Source organism: Dermacentor variabilis, chromosome 3, assembly GCF_050947875.1.
Source record: "Dermacentor variabilis isolate Ectoservices chromosome 3, ASM5094787v1, whole genome shotgun sequence".
Lineage (NCBI taxonomy): Eukaryota > Metazoa > Arthropoda > Arachnida > Ixodida > Ixodidae > Dermacentor > Dermacentor variabilis.
In genome coordinates this window covers 215,422,104-215,450,020 of record NC_134570.1, presented here as the reverse complement: position 1 = coordinate 215,450,020, position 27,917 = coordinate 215,422,104, and the positions used below count along the sequence as shown (strand labels likewise).

Here is a 27,917-nt window from a genome sequence, read left to right as displayed (position 1 = left end):
CGTGTTATTGGTGGTTACGGCTGCTTCATGTGATTCTTTCAGTAAGGTACAAGCCGTTTTGAAGTTAAATTGTTTTGCACCAAGTGTGTGTAATCTAGAAGATCAAGCAAAAGATCAAGTTGTGTTCCCTATTCAGATGTTTAACTAAGAAGCTGTAGGAAAAGAAAACAGGAGACAACACATAAAAAAACAATAGAAAACTTGAAAATCTCTACTGAACGAGAAACCAGTTCTTGAAATTGCAGGAAAAAGCCACCAGGTTACATTGAGTACACCCTTGCTATGTGCTCCAAGTTGTTACAGCAATGCTTGGGCACAATATGAACGTAACAGTCAACAACTTTCACCATAATATTAACACCACTAAGTGAAGTGGGCTTTGAAGATTCTCGATCCTAAATCCTCAACGAATTGTTCTGCCGTTTAATCTGTTGACCTCATGCTGTATTCGCAAAATCTGGCTCTCGGCCATAATTTCTGTAAACACAACATCAGCTTAGGTATCAGGATAGGGTTGACCTGTATATAAAGTGGATAATCCATGACAAAAGCTATGGACACTCTTGCAGGGTAACCTGTGGGTTCACTCATGCAGTCATGAAATTATGTAATGCCGGCGGCACATGATATATTGAAGCTGGTTTCGTTCATTGTTTCATGCTTCCAAGGCTTCTTCTCCAGTTGTAAAAGCTGTCCCCACTAGCTGAATAAGCGATGAGAATAAAAAATAAATTCATCATGTTAAAAATATGTTGGCCATTTGCAAGCAACCAGCAGTCTTTTTGGCTCCTATGTTGTTTGGTGTAAATCTACTATGCCAAAATACATGCTTTACCCAGTGCCAGCCACATTAAAATGCAATGTGTTCAGAGCCCTTTCCCTCTGTTTTCCTGCATAAGAAACAGTTTACCATGCGTTCAGTTGGCGTCGAAAAAGTGGACAGGAACCCTTTGCACCAAAGCTTTCGAATATATTTTTCTGGATGCAGCACAACGCACCGGATGCAGGTGAAGCTAGTAGAAATGCGGTGTCGTGCAGTGACTCATCCTAGACGCAGGGCGTATGGTGGAATAACTAGTGCGTGTGATCGGATAATATTGCTGTCGAAAAAAAATTTTTTAGGTTTTCACATTTTAGGAGATGTCTCTACATGTCTGGTAAGTATACGATAGTGTTTCTTTACATTGTTTTCTTATTTACCAGTGTTTTCATTGCACGCCACTTATGTTAGCGACACTGTAAACGCTGCAATGGAAAAATTCTGGGCACCTCGAAACACTGCTCTGGCCGGCTTGGGTAGTTTATGGCACATCAGGCACGCATGTTAAGGGAATAAATGTCACACACCCGTGCAGACGAAGTCCTGCTGCAAAGTTGTGAAGCACCAACTTCCGGGACAAGGTTGGCTCAGTCGAGGGTGCTCGATGCGTTGTCCATCCCCTGTAGTAGAGATCCGTGGCGGGGACCCTTTTATACTGGCTTTCCTTTCTGGTCAGAGCCTTGGCAACAGCTTATACCTTACTTTTTGAACTTGCAACATCTGCAGGGAGAGTCACATCACTGTGCTTTGATTCTATGGCTTTATATTTCTACACAATCCATCAACTCATTAAAAAATACAGTTCGCACATTTTACGACTGTATGTAGACAGGCTAGTTCCTAGTCATGTGAAATGTTACCATCCCTCTGACAGAATGCAACAATAGAAGCATACACTGGAAAGCTACACTAGAATTTAAATTTCCGTGACACCGTATGAGCATGCAGTGTGCTTACTGTATGCTCTAGCCCTCTGTCAAGTAAAAGGTAATTGTGAATTGTTTATCGTGCGTTTCTACTTATTCTGAGTCGTACAAATGTACAATCAATGTTCCAAGTTTACACATTGTCGGATTTTCACTGTCTATGGGATCCGTTTCCTACTGAGACATGCAGTAATCCCAGTGCAATAAGGATAAAGAGTTAGAAAAAGAAATGCCGTGATAATCTTCCACATTTGCTGAGGGCAAGTGCAATGGCCAATGGCATATGGTTGAAGCTACATATATATGCACTTTTTACACAGCTTAATTATTCAGCAGGTAATAAAGAGGTACGCTGTTCACCTCTTCATGACCAATGCAATCTGTCTACTTCAGGCTGAGCTAAGGCTACTGCTTGGTACTGTTCGGGAGTTCGGCTTTGGTTTGCTGCTCTGCAGAACTCTTTCGGCACCAGCAGTTTACTTTGCAATAAAATGGAATTTGGAGTACTGGTCATTGGCACATAAATAATGCGGCAGAAATATAACACAAGGATAGTAATATGGGTCTCTTAGAAAAAGATCATATACATAACGAGTATAATTTCATGTGATGCCACAATGAAACGGAAAGCAACGCATAGAAGTGGACGACGCTTCTATGTCACCAAGGTTATTGGACAGACAGTACTTCAGAAGTGCCTGCAACACAGTCAAACAAGACAAAGCCGCGTTTCCTTGTGTCGGTTTGAACACAGCTCCACACGCGGTAGCGATTCCAGTATTGCTGCCGAGTGGTTTAGCTCACTGCAGTTTGAAGTGCTACAAGATATAAAGAGAGTGAACTGCATTATAGTCTTGCTGCAAACAAGAATATAATGTGAAGTGGATTCCGAAGCCAGAAACTATCAAAAAAATATCCTGCATTATATTCATGCAAATTGGTAAGCTGCGTGACATGTCTAACATGATAAAAATTTATGACGCACATGTGTGCAAGGTTTTATAGACAAAGTCAAATACAGTTCGTGCAAATATCACACTGTGATGGTACAGAATGATGGTAATCTCTAATATTATAAAGGTTGTTGCCTTAATGTTACAACAAAAGTTGACATTATTTAATAATAGCCCTGTAAATTGTAGCATGCAGGGGCACCACTTGTTTGAACAATAGTGACGTAATGTCTATGTGTACAAGTATTACACACGCATTTCTGCCATTGTCCAAATGGCAGAAATGTATGGGTAATACTTGTATACATACATATTACATCACTATTGTTTCACCATCTGGATAACCTAAGTCTGCCTCATACAAGATTAGAACTAAAGCATAAATTATATGTTGTGACCCTAACAGTCACACCTCACTTGAACTTCACACTAAATAGACATCTGTTGATGCCAGCCTCCCCGATGCTAAACCGTGCTGCATGCATTGCAGAGAAATTATAGTGGTGTCATTTAACTCTGAAGCTACTCAGGACTGCAGCATTGTAGAATACATCTACACATGTTCCATTTGATGTGTAACAGCTTGGCTTGCTGGCACATTTTACCAAGTGCCAATTAAGATTACTTCTCCTTGTTTTGCCTGCTAGATCACAATCGAATGACATCAATGTATTTATATACTAACTCGAAGAACTCCGAGTTAGTATATAAATATATTAGCTAATATTTTTATATTATATATAAAATATTAGCTGCGTGACATGTTAGACATGTCACGCAGCTTACCAATTTCCATGAATATAATGCAGGATATTTTTATAACTTAATTTGGCTTATATATTAACACCTTCGCATACTGATCTCAGCTGCACTCTGTCATATGTGCTGCAATAATGAAGGAGTGCTTGTCCACCAGCACTCCACTATAACAGTGTTCACCTGCACAGCTAAGTAGATGGTCATGATTCAGGCAGCAAATTGCTAAGAGAAAGAAAATCCACTGACTTTGAGAGCTACAATGCTGCGATAAGTAGAGAGAGATGTATTCATTGCAGGCAGCAGACCTCTTCTCAGCTCCAGCAGAACAGGAACTTGCCTTTCAGTAAAAGAAAAGGATTAATTACTAGTGATGAGTTACCTTGTTCCTGCTGAGTATCAATACAACCTGATTTTCATGCATACCCACACTCCGCTTTAGCAATACAACTGAATTATTCGTAAAATAGTATGCAATGATACCATTCCCTTCTCTTGTATGTCCAATTTTTTTTCCACTGATACAATGTTTACTGATTGCTTACTGACACGAATGCCTTGACTACCCAGACATCATTCGAAGCAACACGTCTTGATGCACCGCAAGCAGTTGCACCAAGGAAACACACAGCAGAGCAGTCAAAGCAAAGAACTGTTTTTTGATCACTAGAATTAAATCCTCCATCAAAGCAAGAAAGCAATGGTCACACGTAGTGAGCCGCCGCTATTACCTCGAACGTTTCTTTCCGTATTTTAACAGAAGTTCTTGTGTCGGATACAGCATGCTCTCAAGGCGGTGCAAGCCTCAATACAAATGCGCAACTGCATTCTACGTTTTTAACGCAAGTGAGCAAGAGGTTAGAAGTGTCACACAGAAATTGCGATCGAACCGATCGCACTACCACTGCAATCGGTCTGAAAAGATAGGGTGACCATTTCCCCATTAATGCGTCATTTTACCCTCAGACGCTGCATAGTGGCCTTTTGAAACAGTATTTTTGTTCGCGACACCGCCTAACCACACATCATTGAACCTGTACGTTATGCAAGCCAAATAAAATTAAAATGGGCTTACCTCATGAGGAAGTTACGAGCGCGTGTAGACTGTTGAACACCCGTTGAGAGCAGGCTATCGCGTATCCGAGCGCATGCGTGCACTCGAACTTAGGACAACTTCGATGTCGCAGCGTCCAGTTTTGCACACGAAGTGAAAAACATTCAGCGCAAATATCTCCGCGAGATGCCGCCGCATGGAGAGTGCCCAAGCGTACACCACACAGCTAGAAATGTGTAACTTGGCCAATTCGGACGTGCCGATACCCAAGAAGCGTAACCATCAATCGCTTCTGTTCTTCGCTCCCGATGCATAAATCTCTCTTCAAGGCCCACTCTTGAGCACAAATCAAGTCATATTTAGAGTAAATTAGCAATTTTCACAACACGACACGATAAATGCCGGCTGACTACACATGCGAAGCTTCGTCTACCACTCCTTAGATCGGATGGATAGATCGATGGATGTTATGAGCGTCCTCTTTCTAACGGGGTGCTGGGTTTCCCCACCAAGCTCCTGCTATTATACTGCGTAATATTCTAACTAGGTTAAACCAGAAAAAGTAAAAAAAAACGCTATGAACTCGCGGAACCAAATTTTCTCATCCCATATTGCGAATTTTACTTTTGCACGTCTCCGTTTTTTGTCGTTTCCATACTTTTCTTCCACCAATCTTCTAGTCACCTCTTACTAATCCCTATTGCGGACATGTTCACTTTTCCACTGCTTTCGCTGAACCCAAGGCCTTCAAGGAGGCCAGTAGTGCCTAAATCGACCGCTGGGAAGGCGTCCTCAGATTCTAATAAACATGCTCCATAGTTCCCCTAGCTCTACCGCAGCGAAGCACATGCTTCTTTTTCCTTCTTCTATCTCGCTTTATAAGTGCATGTTCTACGGTATCCCGATCTCGCTTCGAAGTAATGAGTCTCCCTTGGAGTTATCACAAATTGTTTCTTTGCTGATTTCGTTTTTTACTCTTAAGTAGTCACTCATGGCAGGTTTATTTTCCATTGCCACCACCCATGAGATTTTTTCAGCCTCTTTGACTTCCGATTGACGTTCTTTGCTGCTGTGTTGCCCACCCTACAGGCCGCATAATTGCTGGTAAGTTTCCTAGTTCTTTTCCTCTACTGTGAATCAGTGTTTTTTCCTGTACAGATACCTCAACATTCTCCCAGCCCATTTACTTGCTTCCATATTCCTCAGTCGTTCTCCCTACTCAATTTGACTGCGAGCTTCCCTCACTTCAAAAGTAGTCCAGCCCATACTACCCTGCACAGCTTCATTTGTAGTCTCCCGTGAGCGCCCAATGCGAGGCGTCCCAGTGACCTTTGGTACCAATCGAGTCCTGATTGTACACCTGATTTAAATAAAACAACCGCATTTCCAAAAGTAAGCCCTGGAACCATTACACCTTTCCACATACCTCGTACCTGTTTATCTTCCTACCGGTCTGTGCTTCACTGTGGCTGCATTTCTCTTCCCTTTCACTGTTATGCTTTTCCCTGTGTTTCGATATATCTATTGCCTTCATTTATCCATATGCTAAACTATTTATATTCTCCTAACGAAGTATTTCCTGGCCCTGTATTGCCATTGTCTGTTCGCTGTTTTCATTGAATACCATAACACCGGATTTTCTAACACTAAATTTCAAACCTAAATTGTTGCCTTCCTGTCCACAGATATTAGCCAGACGTTGCAAATCAGTTTGCTTGTTAGCTAGAAACACAATATCGTCCGCATCAAATAGGCCTGGAAGCTGCTGCTCTAACACTGTGCACGCCTGTTTGTATGAGAGATTAAACCCGATATTACTTCCTTCTAGCGCCCTCTGCATCATCACCCTGTACATCATAAACAGCAGTGGGGATAAAGGGCACCCTTGCCTCAGTCCCTTGTTGATATCAATTTTGTACTCGCTCCTCATCCCTTCCCATTCAATGCAAACGGCGTTTTGTAGGTAAATCTCTCTCAAAAGCTGTAGACAATCGTCACCTAAACGTTCTCTTTCCAGAATATTCAACAAAATGTAGCGGTCTACTTTGTCATAGGCTCCTGTAATGTCTAAAAAGGCCCCATATAACGGTCTGATTTCTACTTTTGATATTTCAATACACTTAGTAAGAACGAATAAGTTATCTCAACGCCTACCTATTCTTAAGCCATTCTGTAGTTCTCCCAAAATGCCATTATTCTCTGTCCATGATTGCAGCTTTGATTTGATTGCCTGCATTGCTAGCCCGAATATTCCCGATGTCAACGGTCTATAGGAGTGACTTCTATATTTCTCGCCCCTTGCCCTTATAAATTAAATTCATTCTACTTAGTCACCATCGGTCTGGTATTCGTCTATCTTTCAAAAATATTTCCACTGTTTTCATCAAGGATTCCTTATTTTGGTGCATTAATCAGCCTAACGAGATCCTCGTCTAGCCTTGTGGCTGTGCTTTTAGGAATTTTCTGTTTGGCTTTCCTCCAGATGAATTTGTCAGCACCAGCTTCTTTTCCACCTGAGTCTCTTTCACACTCTCTTTTTTTAAATACAAGCTCGCCATTGCCTTGGAAAAATTCGGCTGTTACTTTTCGGATGCAACTTATTGCCGTTTATCCTTCCAGTCTCTTTCCATCTTCGTCTAGGATATGTTGTGTTCTTGTTGACTCCCTGCAAATAATTTTATGTGGCTCCATAATATTCTACGTACGGCCTTCCTTTTTTCTCACGTATTTCTGACAACCAGCGTTCACTTTCACCATTTATGTTTGCTTGCACCAGTTTTTGTACCATAGTCTTTTTCTCCCGGTGTATTTCACGTTTACTAGCTACTTCATTCTGCGGCAACTGCGCCTTCTTTGCCTGCCTGTGCTCTCCGGATGCTTTATGTCGTGCGGCGATTGCTTCTCGTATCTCCCTGTTCCACCAGCTTTTCGGTTTTATTTTTCCTTGCGAACAAACATGTTGCTTCTTGTTCCGTATTTTTGTCGTTATTACACTTAGAAGCTCACTATATTCCCACGCTTTATTTGGCCATTCGCCAAGTTTTTCCTCAACTTTAAGGACTACCTTTGTTATTCGAATTTCAAATTTTGACTGGCCATTTTACACTCCTTGCTCTCTTTCCCAACTACATATCCCATTTTTAAAATGATGCGTTTATGGTCACTCCCTATGCTGCTATACCCTTCCTCATCAATGACCATTTCCCTCAACTTATCATGAATTCCTTCTGTCATCAGACAGTAATCCATGGTTAAATGCCGGTTTCCCACTTCCCGCGTGATCTGCTCTTCACACTTATGTCCTGTATTCGCGATAACGAGGTTATGTTTCTCACAAATGTCTAGCATTGACTTCCCGTTGTTGTCAGTACAGCCATCTAAATCCTCTATGCTGACATTCATATCACCTAATAGGATAACTTCAGCACCATTTCCGAAATCCTTAATATCAGCGCTTATACATTCCATTAACTGCTTAATCTTCTCTGTGCAATTATTTGCGGTCCACAAATACGTAACGCCCGGCCAAGTTGTTTCCCACTCATTGTACCTGATAACGAAAGGTGTTCTTGACATCTTGAATTTACTCTGTTCCATTTGGCTCCTGATGGATCAGCTTTCCGACTGCCCCTCCCTTTCTTTCCGACTTAGTTCTGTTGCATTCTTCCCAAACATAATTCTCAATCAATGGCACCTCTTCCGTGTCTTTCATAAGCGTTTCTGTCCCCGCATGCACCCCTATTTGTTCTCTATTTAAGTGCTCCTCAATCTCTGCCCACTTTTCCTTTCTTCTGCCAACCTGCATGTTTATGTAGCCTATTGCATGGCGAGCTCTCTTTCTTGCTTTCCTCCTTTTTCTGTTATTGACGGCGACGCCATACTGAGGTTCCGTTAGGGGACCTTCTTCATTACTACCTACTCTGGCCTCCTGAGAGCCCGTAGGCCCCCTAAAAAGCAACAGCGTGACGAGCAAGTCGTCAGCCAACTTCTCGTGCAAGCCTGTAATTGAAGTGGATCCCGTCTCAATGAAAACCACCGCACCTTGTCACTTCCCTGTTTACTTCGACAACCTCCGGCAAAACATGGGGATCGTCAGTGGGCTCCATGCTACAGTTATATCGAGCACTGTTCATCGGATTCCTACGTTATAGCTCTCCCGTGCATGCTAAAACATGCAAGTCAAATCTTCGAGAACTTCAGAGCGTGCAGGCGCAGGCACTACATGTTTGCCTAGGCCTTCCGCACAGCGCCTCAACAGCTGGAACCATTATAATGGCTTAAGACCATCCGATCACGACTTACATTAGCACCCAAACGCTTAGAGCCCATGTTCGTCATGTTTCACGGATGCAGTCACGCTCTCTTGCGTGCCTGCCAGAACGACGACCACAGTCGTCCTTCTCCAACAAAGTCAGCATCCATCGTGCCTCCTTACCATCGGGTTTCAAACCCTCAGCACGTTCAACCTCAGCTTTGTGGTGTTTAAAACAGCCTCAAGTGCGTCTTATGTTTCCAGGGATAACAAAGAAGACCGGCCTGCCTACCTTGGCCTTGAAGCAAACAGCTCTGGATTGTTTGCACACTTTCTACTTTGATCGAGTCCACATATATACGGATGGTTCTTCCACTCAGACCAGCTCCACCAGTGCAGTGGTTATACAATCACGATCACTAAGCATCCAATACAACATTTCTCACTTCACAACATCGACCGGTTCGGAGCTTGTTGCCCTCCGAGGTGCCGTTGACTATATTATTAACCAACCGGCTAATCGGTGGGCTGTATTCTGCGATTCGAAGACGGCCTTACAATGTCTTCTCTCATCTCTTCGTCACGGGTCATGTGAACAACTTGTGTAGGAGATACGAGAAATGCACCATCACATGAACGCCAAAGGACACGACGTCGTGTTTCAGTGGCTGCCTGGTCATTGCGGTATCTCCGGCAACGACCTCGCTGACGAAGCTGCTAGAAAAACACACGAACGAGCAACCCTTGTTTCAATACCTTTATCGCGGACCGATGCAGCCTAACACTTAGGCAAGCTAGCGCACTCTTTGACATTGGAGAAGTGCCACACACCTTAATTCACTCAACATCGCTTCCATTCCCTCGATCCCTCTATGCAACTGCGGCTGTTACCAGGTCTTCCGCGACATGAGGAAACAGTGCTGTGCCGCTTACGTTTGGGCGCCGTATTCACCAATGCTTATGTATTTCTGATTGGAATGGCTGATAGCGCCGAGTGCAACGCATGCGGTGTCGAGGAAACCATAGAACACCTACTGTGCAACTGCCCATCTTTTGAAAATGAAAGGCCGGACCTCTGCACAGCTCTCAATCAGCTAGATGGAACGCCGTTCACCTTGAACAAGATCTTGGGAACATGGCCTCCCATATCGCAGCTACAAAAGGCCACAACAGCGCTGCTGCGATATTTGAAAGCGATCGGATTGAGTCAGCGCCTGTGATCCGGACTGAGTGACCAACTGATATCTCCAATGGACTTTCTCCTTTTAATCTTTCCGTCCCCCGTTCGCTTTCGCCAGTGTAGGGCAGCCAACCGTGCTCAGTCCTGGTTAACCTCCCTACTTTTCATTTACAATTTTCTCTCTCTCTCTCTCGACAACCTCGAAGCCTTTCTCTCGGCTCATTTGCCATATCGCCTCATTAGCAACCACTACGCTTCTTTGTATGTGACTGTCACGTACAGGCACCTCCGGCACCGTGCACACCACGATCTGCACCTAGGGGATAGCTCGCGCAAGTCGTCCACCCCTTTCCCCATGCGCTGGGCTAGTCCTGTTCCTTTCTTGTTTAGGACGTCATTTACCCACCTGCTACTATGACAAGTCTGCGCAGGTGGGCATTTTCCGCTAGCTTTGCTTTTGCTCGCTCCATGACAGAACACAGCGTCCGCCCCGCAAATTTCCCTACCGCCACACTTTTATTACATTTCACCCTCTCCACAATTGCTTCTGAGCACCTAGCCAGGTTTGAGTCGCCGGGGATAATCACCATTTCACTCTCTCCTACCTCTCCATGCTTCCCCTTTTCCGCGTGATTAAGACTTGACAAGGAGCACTTAAACATGCGCTCCTGCTTTTTCCGCGTGGCGGCCTCAAAGTAGGTGCCGCTCTTTCCAGCTAACCCCTCACCACGTTGCGTGCATTGCACGTACTTTGCTGGCCCTCCCTCTCCTGTCACGTTTGGGGACTGCGTTCCATTGTCACGACCATTCTCGTTCACAATAGCGGCCCTGCTGAGCTTTTCTTCGGCTGCTTCAGGTCTCTTTTCCACTACGTTACATGCATCACGATCCCTAATTAGCTTATTTTTGTGTTCTTCAACCTGTTTGACAAGGTTTTTCTGGAAAGCCGCCACTTTCTCCAGCCTAGCCTAGACATCACATTGTGTGCCGATTGACTTGGTTCCCTTTCCATTCTCATCCGTCCGCTCATCTACCCTGAGGGAATCAGCGCGCTCTGCCTGCTTTCCCTGCTTTCTTGCCATGTAGTACACGGCTTTTTATAATGTGAAAACTATAATACTGTAATAATGCAGAGCACGTGCCTTCTGGCAAAATCCGACGCGCACAGGTTCTACACCCTTACAATGTCGCAAAGTTATTCTCCCCAATGTTTTAAAAGCAATCAATGCCGCAGAGACTGAAGGTATGACACGTTTTCTCATGTGTTCAACCACACGGCCACGCTCTCACTTTCTTACCAACAGGCACACAGTAAAACCACAACTAGCTATTAGTCTTGCCACTTCCAAGCTACTATTTAAAGGCTATAAAGACTCAAAGTCCCACCCGGTTGCAAGAGGTGAAGCACGTGGAGCGAAAGGGCGCTCTGACTATCCTGCAAAACCAAATGTACACGAAACACACCCCCACTCACGAAAAAAAAGAGAGAGACAAAAAAAACTACCCAATTATTATTTAAAGGCGAAAAAAATAAGCAAATGAAAAACAGAAGCAAGATCAAAACAGGCACAAAAACTTACGATTTCGTCGCCGCCACCGAGCCCCATAAAGCACGTCCATCCACCACAATATCTCAAGCCGACCCACGGAAGCGCAGCACGCACTGCCCCCTGGCGCACACGACACGTTCATTTGAGGAATGGCCCGTCGTTTGTGCGCAGGCGCGATTAAGAGAGTGCGCGAGAGAGAAAATCTGGGGGATCTTCATACCTTGCTGGTGAAGCAGCGCACTGACACGGACACAGTGAAGACAAACAGGAAAAGACGACACTCGCTGCTAGCCTAACTAGCCCAACTTTCCACTTTACTGAAAATCTGGGGGCTTTTCCTCCCTGAATATATGACTCTGCCTAGGTACTGCGGAGGAGGCTTCTTAGCGTTTGTTGAAGGCATTTGTCCCTAGGCGTGGCGACATTGCGGATTGGGGTTGAGTCTGTTTACGCTCGGACGCTGGTTGCCGGAGCTGTAAAATAGGTGAAGCAGCGGGCACTAACGCGCAATTTGACGACTGCTGTGTCGGACAAAAAATTATGGGGCTTTAAGTGCAAAAGCCACTTTCTCATTATGAGGCACGCCGTAGTGGAGGACTCCGGAAATTTTGACCACCTGGGGTTCTTTAACGTGCACCTAAATCTAAGTACACGGGTCTTTCCGCATTTCGCCCCCATCGAAATGTGGCCGTCGCGGCCGGGATTCGATCCCGCGACCTCCATGCTCAGCAGCCTAACACTATAGCCCCTGAGCAACTACGGCGTGTCTGTGTCAGACACACTGACTTGCAGCTGCGGTGCTCGTGCTAAGTCAGTCGTGGCGGATGGTAGCTTTCTCGCGCCTTACAACGATGTACCTTGTAAATAACATCACAGATGTTTCCGTGGGAGCAGTAGCAACTGTAGTAGACCTGGGCCACATATATACAAAATCTAGAAGGCAGAGCAGAGCGCCTTAGCAACCGCGGTTGAACGCAAGTGCCTGAAAGGCTGCCGGTGACGATGACTGACCCAGCACGAGCGCCGCAGGCGCGAGACAGTATGCCCGATGTACCCTGAGGGGCCAAGTTCTGACTGGTGTTGCAGAATTCGTGGGGCGTGGTGGTGCTGAACTTAGCATCACAAGTTGGTGGCTGGACGTATTTATATTCATTCAATCGTGTTTTTTTACTAATTGTGACAAGGTGCCGTTATTTCGCATTATTGGCGGCGCCTCCGGGACACCAAACGACGCCTCCAGTTCGCCGCCGACGCCTGCGCGTGCCAGGGACGTATCGGCTGTCCACTGTCGCGGACAGGATATTTTTTATGCGGATACCCTATGGCACGCTTCGGCCTCCACGGCCTTAACCCACGGGCCTCCCTGCTTCCAGCTTTGATCCCCCCGCTACCCCTTGGGTGACCTGGAGATCCTGCGCTGCCTGCTTTAATATAACCTCAGGTGCCCTGAGGCCTCCGTTTATCGATTACATGTGCCCTCCTGGATCAGTGCTTGTAAATGTCCAAGCTATCATCACGAGGGAAAAAGCGACCCGCGATTTATACAACACCAGTCAGAACCATGCCCCTTCAGACACAGCGATCACCAAATGGGGCGTCTGTGCCCTGCCTCACCACGCGGGTAGCCAGCGGCGGGGCGCCAACAAATTTTACCGCACTCCGCAAAGCCGGCATGTCTTGGATTCAAACGCATACCACACGCGCTAAGAAACCTCCTCTGTAGTGCCTAGCCAGAGTCATATACCCAAGGAAAAAAAGCCCCCAGATTTTCTCTCTCGCGCCCGTTCTTACTCGAGCCTCCGCACAAACGACTGGCGATCCCTCAAATGAAAGTCGCGTCTGGTGCCGCACTCAGTAATCGCGAAGAACAGAAGAGAATCAGTTTCGTTTTCGCATTTGTGCTCTACTTAATGGAACAGCAATATAATTGCTTGACAATTGTTTGAATTCTAAAAGAGGAGAACGCTCTCTCTCCCACAAGGTAGTACGTTTTATGAAAAGAGAAAGAGAATGCAAGCAGGAAGGGAGGGAGGTCAACCGAACAGTTTGCTACTGGGGTTAGCGAACTCCTACGTTGTAATGCAGTGCAAAGCAGTGCATTGCGATGCGTCAATAAGCTCTAGTTTAGTGCTAATTTGGGCTGGTTGGTGCATGTAATGAAAAAGGTAAATAATGAGTTGTGTCTTAACATTTACCCATTGGTAAAGCACGTTCAGGATATGGTGTTGCATTCTGGCTCAAAAAGAAATAAAGCTTGAGTCGTTACAACTCAGCACAGGGCGTTCTTTCTTTCCGTCTTTTTTTTTCTTTTTGACGGTTCACACGGTACTAGCATGGTACTAGGTCCTTCATCTTCCGCAATCTTCCCGTAGTTTGCACACATGTCAGTGCATGTTCGCGATCTTTGTTCTGCCGTACAAGAACGTACGCGCTCACCGGTCTTGTTTCAAAATGAAGCGCCAAATCTTTGCGAGAACATCTTACCGCAAGAATTAACACATGAACAGTGAAGATTATGCGTAATTAATGTGCCTCATTGAATGGGCAGTTATTGACAAAGACGAGATATTTTTAACTAATATGGGAATGAGTTAAAGCAACTACATTGCAGTTCAGCAAAGCCCTTTCACGCTTGGTTTAATTGCTTCCCAGTTGCCAGTTCCCTCGCCAGTTCCCTTCGACATCATTTGTTGCTAAATGTAAACGCAGTTACGGTCATTATACCACTCCCTGCGTTTGGGTACTGATTTATAGTGCGCACAATTTTTGGCGCAGAGCACCAATGTCCATCCCAATGCACCAGCACCTGAGTGCCGCAAGTTTGTTTACACAGGCACGTATGCCGACGGATCTTCGTTCACTTAAACATATGCGCTGTATTATTAACTACAAAGCGCCTAACTTGAGATCATTGTAAAAACACACATATATTTTAGCATATGATCACAGTTAGAAGGCCCGCATGCGCGGCAAACGGCGATCGGAATAGAGGATCGGTATATATATTTATACGATCTGTTACTACAGCTTTTGGTAGAAAGCTAGATCTCACATTTTGCACGTATGTTCACAATGCATAAAGTTTGCCTGTTCAATGAAATATTGTTAGATGAAACTTTGTGAGTACAAGGACTCATTCAGACAGCGTGTATAGTATTCCTCACAAAAAAGAAACGGATGTTTGCAAAACAGAAATGCGCACTTCTGTCTGTTTCGTGGAAAACAGTATAGCCACTGTATTATTATAGTGAAAATGTCCGTAAAAATTAAAACGGGGAGCATTTCCGTATATTAACAGACGCTTTTGCCGCATTATTGAAATATTACATACTTTGCGTATTTTTACCCGCAATTCCTCCGTATAATGACAGAAATCGTCCGTATAATGACGGAAATTTTTTACGGTGTACCACCGTGCCTTGCAAGCCAAGCCGCACCAAGCCATATCAGATAGAAAATGATGTCGGCCACAAAATCCACGCAGTGCATGTCCACGTCTCGCGTGCGTTAATCACCATGGTAGGTCTAAGGCCTTGAGTTAACATTAATTCATCTTCTGCGGCGTGACGAAGGGGCCGCAAGTATGACAGCCGTTCTGACTGGAAAGCAAACTTGGGCTTCACTGAACTTGTGGCCGCAACCTTCGTACAGGCGATTATTATACTCAGGCCGAATGAAAAAAAAAAGAATAATAAAGAAAGCTAAAATCGTCTAAAAGAAAAAGAAAGAAAATAAAAAGTGGCATAAAAAGCACTTCGGCTTGGTGGCACCCTCTAGTGACGCAGAGTTTACTTAGAGTTTAAGCAGCGTTTCTTGCAGTAACGAGCTATATATTTCTGCGTATTTCCTTATCTAAAGTGTCGGCAGTGGTGCAATTTGCAACAAACAATTCCTTTTTTATATATTGCTGAGACAAGAACACCTATGTAACAAGAAAAGGTTTCACGTGTTGTAAGATGAAATGTAACATGACGTCGCTATCAGCCTTGTGACTGGCGCCTACGTTTCCAGTAACCGGGCGCTTTCGTAAAGAATAATGTCTGTACGGACAAGGCAAAGTTTTCTATTATTCGCCAAAATGAATATATCGCGCTCCGCAGATGGTTATTGTTTTCGCAAAGCCCAATGTTAACCACTATCATCGTTATCACATTACCATACGCATCGAGCAGCACAGATAGCTAAAACGTCATCCGTCATTGCGGTAGGTTAGCACGGAACAGTAATACTCGTGGACCACACTTACGGTACCGTAATACAGCACTTCTAAAACTCTCTAATTGCTAGCTGCTACTGTTCCCTGTCTAAAAGTGCTATTGAACACAATGACTTTTTCCTTCACCCTACTGTTATTGCATTCAGGCGTTATCGAGATTAACTCTGCACCTAATGACGCTCTGATTATCCGCCTGATATTGAATCGCTCCCCGGTGAACTTTTGGAGCAGATGATATTTTGCTTCAAGCTATTTTAGGATGTTCACATTCGATCACTTCAGAGTTATATGATACAATCCAAGCTAGCTGGGCACATAAGGCCAAGAAATTGCCAGCAAAGCATTGAAACAAAAATTAGCGCTCTTAAAAAGCCCTTCGACGTAGCCGAAGAAACATCTCGCCACCTCGGCTACGTAAGTAAAGAAATGTCAGGCGCGCATGTCGCGGCTGAAAGTACAATTTGTCGATTGGACGTGCTTGACTTAGGCCTCGGGGAGTTTTAAGAAAGGCCGCGGCGTGATAACCTAATATATCGCGGCATTCCACACACCAAAGCATCAAGGCAAGAAACTGAGACCAGGCGAATATGTTTCAGTTGACGCGCTCTATGGCGCAGATCGCCTCGGCTCTTTTAAATCTAACAAGTGTCGCCCCAAAACAGCAAACTTTTCACATTCCAAGACAGGTTACAAATTGCTCGCTCTGTGCATCTAATTCCAACAAAATAACGCTGTAATTAGTGAAGACTTCTTGTTGCCTACCTGAACTGCTCTCAAACAAACGAATTGAATTCAATACCAGTTACCGCATTTTCCGCAACTTTATACTCCGCTACAATAATTGTTGATAAGCAATCAATGCCACATTTAAGAAGCATCTGTCAATAGCGTCCGTGAAGGAGGTCACAATGCGCCTGGCACATAACATAACCCTAAGGTTTCCCTACATGTGACACAACATGGATGCGAAAGGGGCAGTAGCTGGCCGTCACATGCAGTTTTACCTTACTTGCCTATTGTTTTTGCGAATATCTGAAGGCTTCTGTATTGTGAGAAAATACAATGCTATAGCTTCGCCTATCAACACCTGTTATGCAATAATTATTGCCTTGAAACAAACTTGTTTTCCTGTGCATGTGCGCGATTGTGATACCGCCTGTGGCTCTCGCAGTTTCGCTAACTACCGCTGTGATCGAATTGCGCGTTGAGAAAGAAGCGTTCTTCGTGCAATTACTAGAGATATCCCATCACTGCTTATAGATAATTGTGAACTTCAAGCCACGTAGGGTTGATTCACTCAGTCACACTGATATCAATTATTTCGGGCACAATTTTTGAGACTTACGAGTATATTCTGTTAAACAGGCAAGTGCGGAAGTTTATTGTAGCACAAAGGACGGCGAGGCATTCCTTTTCGGTGGCGTGAAAATTGGCTTCCGCTTTTGACAGTGACCAGCTAGCGTAAGCTATCACCCGTTCAAATCCGCCTTTCCTCTGGACTAGGACGGCACGAGGCCTAGGCTGCTAGCGTCAGTGTCGATTTCGGTATCGGCGTTCTCGTCGAAGTGCGTAAGTACTGGAGGCGACTGCATGCGTCGTTTGAGATCTTAAAATGCGTCGGCCTGCGGCGTTTCCCATTTGAACTCAACAGCGCGTATAGTCAGACGTGTCACAGGCTTAGCGCTGCGTGAAAAGTCATTTACAAAGGGCTCGTAATAGGCACACATGCCAAAGAATCTACAAACTGCCTTCTTGTCGATGGGCTGTGGGAACATTGGGATGGCAGCTGTCTTCTGCGGGTTGCGGCGGACTCCTGATTTGCTGATCGCGTGGCCTAGAAATAGACGCTCATCGCATCATAAGCGAAACGGGACGGTCTGGCTTCATAGTTAGCCCTGACGACTTCATTGTCTCTAGCCCTGTGGCAAGTCATCTAAGATGATTGTCAAAATTTCCGGCGAGGACGACGACGGCATTCAAGTAAACAAAACAGGTCTGTCACTTCAATCCTGTTAAAACCGTGTCCATCACGCGCTCGAACGTTGGCGGAGTACAGTCGAAATGGCATAACCTTGTACTAACAGATGCCGTCTGGCGTGATGAAGGTGGTCTTTTCGCGATCTCTGTCGTAGACTTCTATTTGCCAGTAGCCAGACTTGAGGTGCATCAACGAGAAGTATTGAACGTTGCAGAGCCGATCCAATGCGTCTTCTATCCGTGGGAGGATGTATACGTCGGTCTTCGTGATCTTGTTCAGTCAGCGATAATTGACGCAGAAAAATAAGGTTACACGCTTTTTCTTCCCCAGTACTACAGAAGATGGCCCCGGGCTTTTCGACGGCTGGATGATGTCCTCGTGCACCATTTCGTCATCATCATCATCATCATCATCATCACCATCAGCCTGGTTACGCCCACTGCAGGGCAAAGGCCTCCCCCGTACTTCTCCAACTACCCCGGTAACGTACTAAATGTAGCCATGTCGTCCCTGCAAACTTCTTAATCTCATCCGCCCACCTAATTCTGCCGCCCCCTGCTACGCTTCCCTTCCCTAGGAATCCAGACCGTAACCGTTATTGACCATCGGTTATCTTCCCTCCTCTATACATGTCCTGCCCATGCCCATTTATTTTTCTTGATCTTAACTAAGATGTCATTACCTCGTGTTTGTTCCCTCACCCAATTTGCTCTTTTTTATTCGTTAACGTTATACCCATCATTCTTCTTTCCAGAGCTCGTTGCGTCGTCCTCAATTTGAGCAGAAACCTTTTCATAAGCCTCCAGGCTTCTGCCCCGTACGTGAGTAGTGGTAAGACACAGCTGTTATACACTTTTCTCTTGAGGGATAATGGCAACCTGTTGTTCATGATCTGAGAATGCATGCCAAACGCACCCCAGCCCATTCTTATTCTTCTGATTATTTAATTCTCATGATCCGGATCCGCGGTCACTAGCTGCCCTAAGCAGATGCATTCCATTACCACTTCCAGTGCCTCGCTACCTATCCAAAACTGCTGTTCTGACGGTTAAACATTACTTTAGTTTTCTGCAGATTAATTTGGTCCCGTGAGTTAATAAGCAAGGCAATATCATCAGCGAATCGCAAGTTACCAAGGTATTCTCCATTAACTCTTATCCCCAGTTCTTCCGAATGCAGGTCTCTGAATACCTCCAGCAACTGACCACGGTGGCGGTCAGACCTGCGACGCAGCAGAGGGTGCTAAGTATCCCTGGCTCCGGACAGGCCGCCATTGGAATATCAACCTGGCAACGTTTAACGCTAGAACGTTATCTAGTGAGGCGACTGTAGCAGTGCTATTGGAGGAATTAGAGGGCAGTAAACGGGATATAATGGGGCTCAGTGAAGTTAGGAGGCCAAAAGAAGCATATACAGTGCTAAAAAGTGGGCACGTACTACAGGGGCTTAGCGAAGAGACTAGAACTAGGAGTCGGATTCCTGATTAGTAATGATACAGCTGGTAACATACAGGAATTCTATAGCATTAACGAGACGGTGGCAGGTCTTGTTGTGAAACTTATTAAGAAGTACAAAATGAAGGTTGTACAGGTCTACGCCCCTACATCCAGTCATGATGACCAGGAAGTCGAAAGCTTCAATGAAGACGTGGAATCGGCGATTAGTATAGTGAAAACAAAATACGCTATACTGAGGGGCGACTTCGATGCCAAGGTAGGCAAGAAGCAGGCTGGAGACAACGCAGTGGGGCAATATGGCATAGCCATTAGGAATAGCAGGGGAGACTTATTAGTAGAGTTTGCGGAACAGAATAATATGCGGATAATGAATACCTTCTTCCGCAAGCGGGATAGCCGAAAGTGGACGTGGAGGAGCCCGAACGGCGAGATTATAAATGAAATAGACCTCATACTCTGCGCTATCCCTGGCATCATACAAGATGCGGATATGCTCGGCAAGGTGCGCTGCAGTGACCATAGGATGGTAAGAGCTCGAATTAGCCTAGACTTGAGAAGGGAATGGAAGAAACAAGTACATAAGAAGCCGATCAATGAGTTAGCGGTAAGAGGGAAAATAGAGGATTTCCAGATCAAGCGACAGAACAGGTATTCGGCTTTAATTTAGGAAGAGGACCTTAGTGTTGACGCAATGAACAACAATCTTGTGGGCATCATTAAGGAGTGTGCAAGAGAAGTGGGTGGAAACTCCGTTAGACAGGAGACCAGTAAGCTATCGCAGGAGGCGAAAGATCTGATAAAGAAACGCCAATGTATGAAAGCCTCTAAGCTTACAGCTAGAATAGAACTGGCAGAACTTTCGAAGTTAATCAACAAGCGCAAGACAGCTGACATAAGGAAGTATAATATGGATATAATTGAACATGCTCTCAGCAACGGAGGAAGCCTAAAAGCAATGAAGAAGAAACTAGGAATTGGCAAAAATCAGATGTATGCATTAAGAGACAAAGCCGGCAATATCATTACTAATATGGATGAGATAGTTCAAAAGGCTGAGGAGTTCTATAGAGATATATACAGTACCAGTGGCACCCACGACGATAATGGAAGAGAGAATAGTCCAGAGGAATTCGAACTCCCGCAGGTAAAACCGGAAGAAGTAAAGAAAGCCTTGGGAGCTATACAAAGGGGGAAGGCAGCTGGGGAGGATCAGTTAACAGCAGATTTGTTGAAGGATGGTGGGCAGATTGTTCTTGAAAAACTGGCCACCGTGTATACCCAATGCCTCTTGATCCCGAGCGTACCGGAATCTTGGAAGAACGCTAACATAATCCTAATCCATAAGAAAGGAGACGCCACAGTATTGAAAAATTATAGACCGATCAGCTTACTGTCCGTGGCCTACAAACTATATTATAAGGTAATCGCAAATAGAATAAGGAACACCTTACACTTCTGTCAAGCAAAGGACCAGGCAAGAGTCCGTAAAGGCTTGATTACAATAGACCATATTCACACTATCAATCAGGTGATAGAGGAATGTTTGGAATATAACCAAGCCTTATATATAGCTTTCATTGATTACGAGAAAGCGTTTGAGTCTGCCGAAACATGAGCAGTCATGGAGGCATTACGGAATCAGGGAGTAGACGAGCCGTATGTGAAAATACTGACAGATATCTATAGCGGCTCCACGGCCACAATAGTCCTCCATAAAGAAAGCAACAAAAACCCAATAAAGAAAGGCGTCAGCTAGGGAAATACGATGTCTCCAATGCTATTCACAGCGTGTTTACAGGATGTATTCAGAGACCTGGATTGGGAAGAATTGGGGATAAAAGTTTATGGAGAGTACCTTAGTAACTTGCGATTCGCTGATGATATTGCCTTGCTTAGTAACTCAGGCGACCAATTGCAATCCATGCTCACAGACCTGGAGAGGCGAAGCAGAAGAGTAGGTCTAAAAATTAATCTGCAGAAAACTAAAGTAATGTTTAACAGTCTCAGAAGAGAACAGCAGTTTACGATAGGTAGCAAGGCACTGGAAGTGCTAAGGTAATGCATCTACTCAGGGCACCTAGTGACAGCTGATCCGGATCATGAGACGGAAATAATCAGAAGAATATGAATGGGCTGGGTTGAGTTTGGCAGGCATTCTCAGATCATGAGCAGCAGGTTGCCATTATCCCTCAAGAGAAAAGTTTAGATTAGCTGTGTCTTACCAGTACTCACCTACGGGGCAGAAACCTGGAGGCTTACGAAAAGGGTTCTACTTAAATTGAGGACGACGCAACGAGCTATGGAAAGAAGAATGATGGGTATAACGTTAAGGGATAAGAAAAGAGCAGATTGGGTGAGGGCACAAACGCGAGTTAATGACATCTTAATTGAAATCAAGAAAAATAAATCTGCATGGGCAGGACATGTAATGAGAAGGGAAGATAGCCGATGGTCATTAAGGGTTGCGGACTCGATTGCAGGGGAAGGGAAGCGTTGCAGGGGGTGGCAGAAAGTAAGGTGTGCGGATGAGATTAAGAAGTTTGCAGGCACGACATGGCCACATTTGGTTCATGACCGTGGTTGTTGGAGAAGTATGGGAGAGGCCTTTGCACTGCAGTGGGCGTAACCAGGCTGATTATTATTATTATTATTATTATTATTATTATTATTATTATTATTATTATTATTATTATTATTATTATTATTATTATTATTGTTGTTATTATTATTATTATTATTATTATTATTAATACCTCCTGTAAACACGCTGTGAATAGCATTGGAGAGATCGTATCTCGCTGCCTGACGCCTTTGTTTATTGGGACTTTGTTGCTTTCATTGGTGGAGGACTACGGTGGCTGTGAAGCCGCTATGGATATCTTTCAGTATTTTTGCATACGGCTCGTCTACACCGTGATTCCGTAATGCCTCCATGATTGCTGAGGTTTCGAGGCATTTCGTCAAATGGTTGCCTAATAGCTTTATGTTCTTGCTTCGAATCTCGATAAGGGCTGTGGCGGGGTGGTCGAGCGCACTCTTCGATTATTGTGCGATGCTTTGCAACTAGTCGAGCAGACTTCTGAGCTATAGCTGTATACTCAGTGGGAGATTTGGATTTATGTTGAAGTCTGCTTCGAGGACTATGACTTGGTATAGATGCGGCAGAAACTGAGAGGAAAACGCGTTCCTGGATTCAACAACTTCCTCGATGTACGCGATCGTGGTGCCTTTACGATGTGCTTGAACTCCTGGCTCAATTTGTCAGCATCACTTACACTTTCCCTCCGTGCTGTAGAGCGGTCCCTCTTGCGACGCAATTTTCACGGTCGAGCAGTAGACGTTCGTCGCCCTTGGCGACGCCTTCTACGTCTGCGGGTGTTTCGATGCGGACGGAAGTGACGATGCTGGAGCGAGGCGGAATGATGACTTGATCCTTAAGTACACTCGAGGCACACTGACTGGAATGCCTCTCCATCGCTATCACTTGGTCTGCGGACGGCATTATCGACTTCGACGTCAGGTCGATGATGGCCTTGTGCTGGTTCAGGAAGTACGTGCCGACAATTACATCTCGCGAGCACTGTTGGAGGAGAGCGTGAGTTGCGGGCTAGATGTGGTCATGAACTGTAATTCTCGCCGTGCAGATTCCCGTCGGCGTTAGGTGTCCTCCACCTGTCGGAATTGGAGGGCAGTCCCGTGCAGCCGTGACTTCCTTCAGCTTGGCTGCGAATAATCAACTGATGACGGAGTATTCAGCTCCTGTGTCCATTAAGCTGGTGACCGCGTGGCAGTCGAGACGTACATCGAGGTCGGTTGTTGTTTGTCTTGCGTAGCAGCTAGGTCTTGGAGTTGAATCACGGCTGCGTCATGTTGACGCGTGGCTGGTACGTCGCGTCGTCAGGTTTTTAGTCGGTGGATTCTTTGCTTCTAGGCGTAGTCGTGATGACGGCGTGTCGCTATTTCGTCTTGACAGTCACTTCGGCGTCTTTGTCGGTGGCGGAGGATCTTGGTCAGTTCAAAGAACGGCGACGACAGCGGCGTTAAGGCGACAGGTAGGTGACGGCGAACGGGAGGGTCGTCTAGGGCTACACTAAGTAGCGCTAAAATACGTAGAAAGATTGTAAACTACGACATGCACGCGGCCTACAAACATGATACCTCTCGGATTGTAATTTAACTATACGAGAAAACATAATTCTGTTACGCGAAAACTCAATGAAACCACTTCACACACAAACCGACCGCGGCGTTCACAGACCGGCCGTGGCATCCGCCATTTTTCGTGCGCCGGCGCGATGGGCGTTTTAGGGACACGGAGTGGCGCGCCCGGTTCCTTGCAATAACGCCAGCTGGTGCTCGCCTCCACCGCCTCGTGGCCAACGCAAGATGTCGTGTTTTTACCACAAACCTCGCCTTTGTGCATAGCGTTCACGGCCAACGCTTCCACGTAAACATTAGGGTTTCATACGCTACAGTTGCCGGGAAGTGTGACAAGCAGTCAGGATCTTTCAATTCTATTGCTTTCCCCTCCTAAATGCGAAGCTTGAGCGTCCTCTATTTGTTATACTCAACCTCAAGGCGATGACGACCTCAAAAGTCCTACGTACTGTCTTGGTATTGCTATCACAATAAGAAAGCCAGATTAGTAATTCTGGTAGCTCGTGCGCAAAAAAGGCATCAGTTGCACTCTAATAAGAGCTGACATGAGAAAACAGTTCATCAGCAGCAACAGCAAGCCTATTTTATGTCCACTGCAGGACGAACGCCTCTCCCCTGCAATCTTCATTTACCACTGTCCTGCGCCAACTCATTCCAACTAGTGCCTGCGATTTTTTTTTTAAATTTCATCACCCCAACTAGTCTTTTGCTGTTCTCGACTGCACTTCCCTTCTCTTGGCACCCATTCTGTAACGTTGATGGTAGCGCTGGTTATTCAACAATAATATAAATCCATGTTGAATATTGATGGGTTGGTGCTACCTTCCCATGAAAGCTAGCAAAAGTATATCCCTTCTATTCAGCAGCAGTATCACCCTTCCGTCTATAACCGGTGTTTTATTTGTGGTTTCTGTTCCACTTGTGTGCATGTGCAGTACAATTAACCAATGTAGTTCATAAAGGACGCCCGTCATGCTCACTCGGCCATAGCAGTGGGAAACATCTGGATCCACGGGTGTCGAAGCACGCGAGCCATCGAGCTGCGAAGCGTCGCCACGGGCTCTAGCATACCCCTGATGAGGTTCTTTAGCTGATAACTGAGCGGCAGCACCTGCACAGCAGAAGATCACCGCGAGAAAACATTAGAGGAGCCTCGCAACCTAAAGGTTAGTACATAATGGCTTTGGGGTGTCCGACGCATGTCTCGATGCATACTAACAGTAGTGACCACTCACATTCAATACGTCCCGAAAATAAGGTCTCGGCAGCAATACCTCAAGGTGCTGCGACCAAGCGAGGTCACTGTCCTGCCCGAACGATGTCTTACGAAACGAATTAAACTTTTGGGGTAACCGCACGTACACTGAGCGTCCTGATTAGGTCAAATTTTGCCTGTTCGCTGTAAGATTTTTTCTTTAATCCTAACGACCAGAACTCTCACCGTGATGTGAAAAGATTACGTCCCAGTAAGCATTTCAGAGGTCATCGAAACGCCTCGTTTTTCTAGCCGAGTTCACGGCCGCCTGCGTACGTGAGATTCCGAAACTACGAGGTCAGAAGCGTTCAGAAGTCATTCCGTATTGGCATCAGTGATCAGTAAACACATCTTATCAGTAAAACACATCTATCGCAGATAAATCAAAGGAGCTTTTTTAAGGCAAGTAAGATTTACGAAATGCGCTGCAATAACTTCCGAAGCGCGCTTCCGAGGTGTGCCTACTTAGATGCCCCCTTTCGTCGTCGAAACGAGTGCAACGTGCACCTTATTATTTCTAAACGCCGTTAGTGATATGGGCTCCGTCTCGCAGAAATTCCAGTGTCAGTGTGTTCATATGCGTTCGTGAGGGAAAGTTTCCTCGTATATATAGATCCGCGTGTTATTAAGCACACCTGGAGGGCGGCCTGATCCCGGTGACAAGAACCGGTAAACATTCCCCCACCAGAGAAGGATTGGCCACCCTGGTACAGTACTTGGCGACAACCTCTAATATCAGTACAACAATCAAACCCCGGCCCTCAGTCCCCAGCAGCCGCGAAGCAACTGACCACGGCGGCGGTCAGATCTGTGACGCAGCAGAGAGTGCAAAGAAAATCTAGATCCAGACAGGTAGCTATTAGAATCTGAAGCTGGCAGCGTTTAACGCTAGAACGTTTTCTAGTGAGGCGTGTCTAGCAGAGCTATTTGACGAATTAGCCGGCGATAAATGGGATATAATAAGGCTCAGTGAGGTTAGGAGGACAAAAGAAGCCTATACAGTGGTAAAAAGCGGGCACGTCCTGTGCTACCACGGCCTAGCGCAGAGACGAGAACTAGGAGTCGGACTCCTGATTATTAAGGATATAGCTGGAATCAAACAGGAATTCTATAGCATTAACAAGATGGCGGCAGGTCTCATGAAACTTAATAAGAGGTCAAAATTGAAGGTGTACAAGTCTACATGCTTACATCCAGTCATGATGACCAGGAAGTCTATAGTTTCTATGAAGATGTTGAATCGGCGATGGGCAAAGTCAAAACAAAATGCACTATACTCATGGACAACTTCACTGCCAGAGTAGGCAACAAGCAGGCTGGATACAAGTCCGTGTAGGAATATGGCATAGGTTATAGGAATAGCAGGAGAGAGTTATAGTATAGTTTACAGAACAGAATAATTCGCGGATAATGAATACCTTCTTCCGCAAGCGGGGTAACCGAAAGTGGACGTGGAGGAGCCCGAATGGCGAGACTAGAAATGAAATAGACTTCATACTCTGCGCCAACCCTGGCAACATACAAGATGTGGACGGGCTCGGCAAGGTGCGCTGCAGTGTCCATAGGGTAAGATCTCGAATTACCCTAGACTTGAGGAGGGAACAGAAGAAACTGCTGCATAAGAAGCCGATAAGTGGTTTAGCGGTAAGAGGAAAAATAGAGTAATTCCGGATCAAGCTACAGAACAGACATTCGGCTTTAACTCAGCAAGAGGACCTTAGTGTTGAAGCAGTGAACGACAATCTTATAGGCATCATCAAGGAGTGTGCAATAGAAGTCGGTGGTAACTCCGTTAGACAGGATACCAGTAAGCTATCGCAGGAGGCGACAGGTCTGATCAAGAAACGCCAATGTATGAAAGCCTCTAAGCTTACAGCTAGAATAGAACTGGCAGAATATTCCAAGTTAAATAACAAGCGTAAGATAGCTGACATAAGGAAGTATAACATGGATAGAATTGAACATGCGCTCAGGAACGGAGGAAGCCTAAAAGCAGTGAAGAATAAACCAGGAATAGGCAAGAATCAGATGTATGCCTTAAGAGACAAAGCCGGCAATATCATTACTAATATGAATACGATAGTTCGGCTGAGAATTTCTATGAATTTTTATACAGTAGCAGTGGCACGCATGACGATAATGTAAGAGCGAGTAGTCTAGAGGAATTTGATATCCCACAAGTAAAGCCGGAAGAAGTAAAGAAACCCTCGGGAGCTATGCAAAGGGGGAATGCAGCTTGGGAGGATCAGGTTAGAGCAGATTTGTTGAAAAATGGTGAGCAGATTGTTCAAGAAAAACTGGCCAGCCTGTATACGCAATCCCTCATCACCTCGAGCGTACCGGAATGTTGGAAGAACGCCAAAACAATTTTAATCCATAAGAAAGCGGACACCAAAGAGTTGAAAAATTGTAGACCAATCAGCTTACTGTCCGTTCCTACAAAGTATTTACGAAGGTAATCGCAAATAGAATCAGGAACACCTTGGACTTCTGTCAACCGAAGGACCAGGCAGGATTTCGTAAGAGCTACTCAGCAATAGACCATATTCACACTATCAGTCAGGTGATAGAAAAATATATGGTTTATAACAAACCCTTATATATAGCTTAGATTAAGTGGCCGCCGCCTCCACCCCCGAGAATTGGGCGTCGGATCTGAGGGATCGGGACCCTATGACAGATACGCAGCAACAAGAATCACAATGGGCCTGGGGCGATCGCCTGACCACGTTCCGAGATCTCGCCCAACACTACAGACTTGAATGACGCCCATACCCGCCACCGCACGATAAATCAAACGGGAACGAGGCTATAAAGTTACCATTACTGCAAACACACACCTGCCCTATCCCGGTCGTCTTACACCACTGCTACCCAGAATTATACGCGATTGATGCGTGTAATGGGTGCAGACACAGAGCAACGCTGCCACAAATGCTGTGGGAATGTGCCGGCAACAACGGTACTGAAACCGCCACCGTTCGCGACGCGTGCATGACGGTGTCCGTTTCCAGCGTACAGGAAACCTCGAGTTCGATCCTTCCCAGTGCTGAGCCGGCGGCGGGGGCCGCCGGCGACGTTCTCCGTCGGTTTCGTCGCCTCTGGGAGGCGGCTCTAAAAAGTTAGGACCTGGAAGACCAGCTGTGGGCCGTCCGGCACGCCACAAGAGGCCGCCTGATTCCAAGGACTTCGAGCCGCCACCTGAGGCCCCTACAACAAAGATTGCCGTAGCGTTCTTTTTAATAAGGTTTTTTTTTGCCTTTTTCTTTGCGCCTTTCTGAGTGCCACGACGTTTTCACCTCAGGCTACAAGATAATAGTGATCCTCACATGATGTGAAACTTGTACGATGTTCTGTATGTG

General features: G+C 45.5%; 1 protein-coding gene across 1 annotated transcript in view; it reads right to left on the bottom strand.

Annotated features, from left to right (window-relative positions):
• Positions 1 to 24,276: 24,276 nt before the first annotated feature.
• LOC142575019 (testis-specific serine/threonine-protein kinase 3-like) overlaps positions 24,277 to 27,917 on the bottom strand; it is a 191,388-nt gene continuing 187,747 nt past the window's right edge. The window contains exon 6 of the mRNA XM_075683993.1: positions 24,277 to 24,411. Coding sequence (XP_075540108.1) covers positions 24,277 to 24,411 — 135 coding nt within the window. The remainder of the gene's footprint in view (positions 24,412 to 27,917) is intronic.